This window comes from Pagrus pagrus (genome assembly GCF_965226575.1).
Source record: "Pagrus pagrus genome assembly, chromosome: 10".
Lineage (NCBI taxonomy): Eukaryota > Metazoa > Chordata > Actinopteri > Spariformes > Sparidae > Pagrus > Pagrus pagrus.
This window is the reverse complement of record NC_140194.1, coordinates 12,079,540-12,085,007: the sequence shown is the minus strand read 5'-3', so window position 1 is coordinate 12,085,007 and position 5,468 is coordinate 12,079,540. Positions and strand designations below refer to the sequence as shown.

The window sequence follows — 5,468 nt, the reverse complement described above, 5'->3', positions numbered from 1 at the left end:
GTGTTAAAATGTAACCAATGAATGTGTCACTAACAGCCATCTCTAAGCACCTTTGGCCAACTTTCCCATGAAAAAAAAAATCTACTATTTGATTCAGTTTTTTCACTTATATTTAACATTATTGTTAAACCTCTCGCCCTTTACAAGCTCTCTTCTAAAATTCTAATTAGTATTTATTTAATTTTGCGTTTTGAGATTTTTTCTATCCAATTTTCAAAAGGTTTAAAGACTGAATAATTGTTATTCATTGAATTTTTTTTTTTTTTTTAAATAAAAACATTTTTTTTTATCAAAAGCTAGCATATAATGAGCAGCCTCCTGCTCTCTGAAACATCTATTAAAAGAAAACAGGAGATTTAAAACTCTTTTATTCTGTGTTAGCACAACCGACTGCTGTCAGTAACAAGCAGTTTCATTCCTCTGGAGATGAATAGAAGGACAATAAAGACTGACCCACAATTTGAGAATGAAAAGACTTTTATTAGAAAATGATGACAGCCTACAAGACAAATTTAGCCAGCATCTGAACCAAAACGGGAAACAACAAAAATAATCATGATGAAATTCCTTTTCAAAAGATCTTGGTAAACACTGGACAAAAACGAGCATCATAGAAACTAAAAAGTGGTACTCAAAAACATACCAATACAGGAAGAGCGTACTCAGCAGCTTTCCACATGAAAGAAAATGAATTTGTCCTGGGATTAGTGTGACATCTTGTTCTGATTCTTCCTTAATAAATCGACAGATCTCGCACAATCCGTTCTCCAAAAGGCTTTTTTGTGAAATCACATCCTTTTGACTGGTAAGAATGTCGTCTCCAAACTTTACAAAGGCTTCAGATCCTTGAATAAAAAAAAAACCTTAGACTGCCTTGCGGTGGTATTCTGGAGGAGCAACTTCATAGTCACTTGCATTGAAGAGCGACGCAGAGTTCTTTACAAGATACCTGGAACGGAGAAACAATGTTGTCATTTGTGCTGCAGGTGGATCAATACGAGCCTTGTTATTAACAGTTGTGTGAATACTCACTTGAGAAAGTCTTGTAAATAACTGAGCAGCAGTGCAAGGCTCTTCTCATCCAGGGGAGTGTACGCAAGCATGGCTCCAATCCTCACTTTGAAAACCAAACAAAGACAGAATATTACACACCACATGACCTCCAGCCTCGTCTTTGTTTATAATTACGAGAAAACTCCTTCAATATTTCCACTTAAGTGATCCAGAGAAAAAAGTCATTCAAGTGTTCAGATGATATTTATCCGTACAAAAGGAGAAGACCATGGTCGACAAAATCAGGAAAAAGACTCCTGCACACCGTCTACTTCACTTGCAGTTAAGTTTAATGACAACAACGTATCGGTACTTAGACCTTCATCAGGTTTTCTCTAGATGAAAACAGTCAGGAAAGAGTTAAAAGGTAAGCACAATTTAGTCTACAAGGTTAAACACTGTCAGAAAAGATATTAACATCTTAACAGTGCAATGTGCAAATTATTTCAACGTGCAATTTAAATGTGTTCATTTATAAAAATAATATCTTTTAACCGACTAGTATGTATGGTGACAACAATTGAGGGTAGCAAATACTGATATTTTAGTGTCTGTGTTTCAAAAAATCTGATAATTGTAAATATTTTTTATTTAGTATTTCTGTTTTCTTCCAGGACTTTAACAAATTTACCATAAAGCACTAGAGCTTTTTGGGCTTTTTGAGTTTATGGGTGATTCAAGGAGCCACAGTTAGCTGAGACATAACAGCAGGACAGAGAGGAGTGAACATGTATTGATAAATCTGTAAGCTAACAGCATCCTGCCCAGCTGATTTTACACTCAGGTTCAATATGCCACACTTTTAACCTGCAACCCTTTCATACAGAACTGTTGTGCAGTTTTCTCTGTACAAACCTACATTTCACACCTAATTTTGTTACTTCTACTTTATGACCGTGACCGTACTCCACATCTGTGTTTATAACGCCCACTGTTTTTTTCTAATATAACGTTGTGCAGGTGTGTTTTTACCAAAGAGTCTGAGTAGGTGAGGGGCGCCGTAGATCTGAGACATAGATGTATCTGGGTGGTTGGCCAGGATGTCCGCGTACTGCGGCCTCTCGAATTTGTAGAGAAGTTGCGTCCCAAGCATGACGTTGAAATATTCCCGGACACCAGCAACCACCTCGTTCACGGCAAACTCTCTGAGCAGAAGAGGAAAAACAAGTTATAGCAAGTCATGTTATTGAATCACCTGCATAATGTACGACAGCTGAGTAAATGTGAAGAGAGAAAATGACAAGTAACAAAGTGCATCTTTACTTGCTGTCAGAGTTTCCTCTCGATTTCTTGTAGTTTGCATAATCTTCAAGGACTGCATCGACGTTCTTTTTGGCAGGTAGGTGGAAAAGCTGATGGCACAAAATGAAAGGACGCACAAATAATTAACTTTGGAAATGTTATACATTAAATACAGGTGACAATCTCAATGGATTAAATGCAGCGAAAGGGTTCATCTTAAATTTTTTAATGGTTACTGACCTGTTTTTGCCTTGTAATTAGGTCCCAGTCATCCACAAGCCACGGTTTCAGCTCCTCTGGGATTTTTACTTTAACCTCCACTCGATTTATGAAGGTTTCCTCCTGAGCAGACAGGAACAGAAAGGAAGCTTTTTATCGTAACTATACAGCTGCAGCAACAGAGAATTAAAGTATTTACTTGCTTACTTTCAGTGCAGCTCAGCATGATTTGACATCAGAAACCCCCAACCAGAAATATCAGTCACTAAAAGCAGCAGGTAGATTTATGAACTTACGCTTTCAACTGTTGGATCGACACGTGCCCTCTTCTTTCGAGGAGGGTGGGTTGGATCTCCTCCTGAACTCGTCCCTTCTCCTGCACCAGGAGCTGCACAGACAGAAACACATTCAATAAACATTCTAGTCTCGTGACACTGATTATGCTGTTACTTTCTTGATCGTTCACAGCTTCTGTGGAACTGACGATGGAAACACACTTGTGCAAAAACCAGCTAAGTGATAATTTATGCATGAAAACAGTGATAATTATGGAAATGAAAAACATGATATACTTACTCTTTTGTTTGTTCTTTTTGGTTTTCCTACAACAGAAAAAAATACAGGTATTAAAATTTAAAAAAGAAAGTCATTAACAGGTGTAACACCTTTCAAAATAAGAAATTACTTGCACTCACACATCATTTTTCTGCGGTGCAGGAGGTATCTTCTTATTCGGCGCAGCACCCCTCATTCTTCCTTCTACATAATGGTCTCTGAATTAAGAAAAGAAAACACGATCAATTACATAAGAATATATTACTCATATTTAAAGTCATTTAGTTTTCAGGAGGTTTCAGGACACAGACTCTGCTTGGTTTACATCTCTAAATATGTTATGTTTCGGTAGAGTTGTTAATGCATGTAGACATAAGACACTGCTCTGTGTCATTTTTTTAATTCTTCGTATTTCTGTTGTATTCTCTACCATATTCAATAAGCAGAACACCATTAGAACATCATTTGTCTGAATTGCTCTTGCTATGGACCTTGCTCATCAGAAGTCATTATTGTGTAATTTGAAAACACTACAGTTCATAAAAACTATGATTGAAAAAGAGAGAGTGAACTTACTGATTGGCCCTCTGAAGCTCTTTCTGTTTCTGCAGATTACTGTCCACATACTTAAGCACTCTGCTTTCAGGAACCCATTCGTCCCAGCTGGGAGATAAAACACCAAGACAGAAATCAAGCACTTGGAAAATCTTCACTGAACAAATCTTAAATATTTGATTTGTCTGAACCAAAAACTTACTTCTTATTCCACCCGCTGTAATGAATAAAATATTTGATTTGTTTGTCCTTGATGTTTATCTTAACACACTGCAAACAGAGACATAAAGCATTGTCAAAAACCTCTTATATTAGAGACACAGAGGAGGATCACATGATCAGAGAACGGGCTAACTAATGCAGCCTACCTTAGCTTCGTAGAGCAATGGCCCATGAAAACACAGCACTCTTTCACCTGAACAGAGTGTTGGTCAATTAAAGTCAGCAAAGGGCAGTCCAAGTAAAACAAAATTAAAGTGTAAAGACAACTGAACTACTTGCACACACACATGCTAAGGGTTCATGACAGGGCTTATAATAGACTTAAAAATGGTTACACCTTAGTTAACACCTAATTAACTTCTCAAACTTCTTTCTTTCTAAGTTTATCAATTACTTTTAGACACACATGGAGACCTCAAACTATCAATTCAACTGTTGAATATTTTACTAAACCTAATAATTTAGTATTTTAAACTCAGAGATATTCACATTACAATTATGTTAAACAGAGAAAAAGCAGAAAGTCCTCACATTGACAAGAACATTTTATACACTAAATCACACGGATACTGATAATCAAGCTCATTGTTGATTCATTTTATTTTAAATGGTCAATACACAATCAATTAAGCGACTAACAATTTCTGTCATAATAAAGAAATGTACTTCATGATCTAGTTTGGAGAGCTAGCAGTGCATTGCATTAAGTTAATTTAAATTTTACTTAAGAGACTTTGAATTACTAAATATTTAGTCTGAGATTCCGTGTACGACTATAGATAATAACTTGATACTGACTTTCAACTTTTGTCTTTTTCTTAAGGAATGAATTAACTCAATGATTAACCAATAAATAAATTAATGATATGCATGCTAATTGATTCATGAAATACTGTACACACATTTTTTTTTTTTTATGAGAAAAGTTGACAGGCCACACCAACAAAGACCACTCACGTAGTCAAAATGCATAATGCACTTGGTGAATCATTGAAAGAGCTGCAGAAATGCCTGATAGATGACAACAGCAGTTAGCCACACAGCTAGGACTCGGCTAACTGTGAGAACAGAGAGATGGGCGGTGAAATCAATAAGGAGCTAACACTGAATGAAGCTAATGCTTTCAGTTAGCTTGTGACAAAAACAACAGGGCTGAAAATTCAAAGCATTTGCGTCGCCACATGCTACTGCTGACGCTACAGTCTGCCGTAAAGAAAACTGCTTGATATTTCAATAACGTAGCGCATAAAAATGACCGAGACCTGTTTTGTGCCACAACAATGAAAGCTAACGATGCTAGCCGTTCGGCGGCTGCAGTGTTGTTTCGGTCATAAGCTAGCTGACATTTTGGACCTCTCCGACGACTCCAGCACTGCCTGACAACACGGATCTACCAGAAATGAAAACAGACAACTTGTTACCTTCTTGAAATTTAGGTTTCGGGTCCTGTTTCGGCGCCATTCACGGATTAAACTATCAAAATATGGGAAAAATCGCTAGCTCCCATTCCAGTCTGAAACGGCGCCGCTCTCTAAAAACGTCATAATCGACGGGATGACGCATTAATAGCGCGACCAAAGACAGCGCCCGTTTCTGAATGAATTAAAATGAACCCCTGTGCG

At 37.1% G+C, this 5,468-nt stretch overlaps 1 protein-coding gene across 1 annotated transcript; it reads right to left on the bottom strand.

Annotated features, from left to right (window-relative positions):
- Positions 1–459: 459 nt before the first annotated feature.
- On the bottom strand, positions 460–5,404 carry morf4l1 (mortality factor 4 like 1). The gene is made up of 12 exons (XM_084365372.1): positions 5,268–5,404; positions 3,993–4,039; positions 3,827–3,894; positions 3,646–3,732; positions 3,210–3,287; positions 3,091–3,116; positions 2,811–2,902; positions 2,536–2,637; positions 2,317–2,405; positions 2,026–2,198; positions 1,033–1,117; positions 460–949 (listed from the first exon to the last, which is right to left on the bottom strand). Exons 1-12 carry the CDS (start codon positions 5,305–5,307, stop codon positions 865–867), a joined length of 972 nt encoding a protein of 323 aa, XP_084221498.1. The 5' UTR covers positions 5,308–5,404; the 3' UTR covers positions 460–864.
- Between the last annotated feature and the right edge of the window lie 64 nt (positions 5,405–5,468).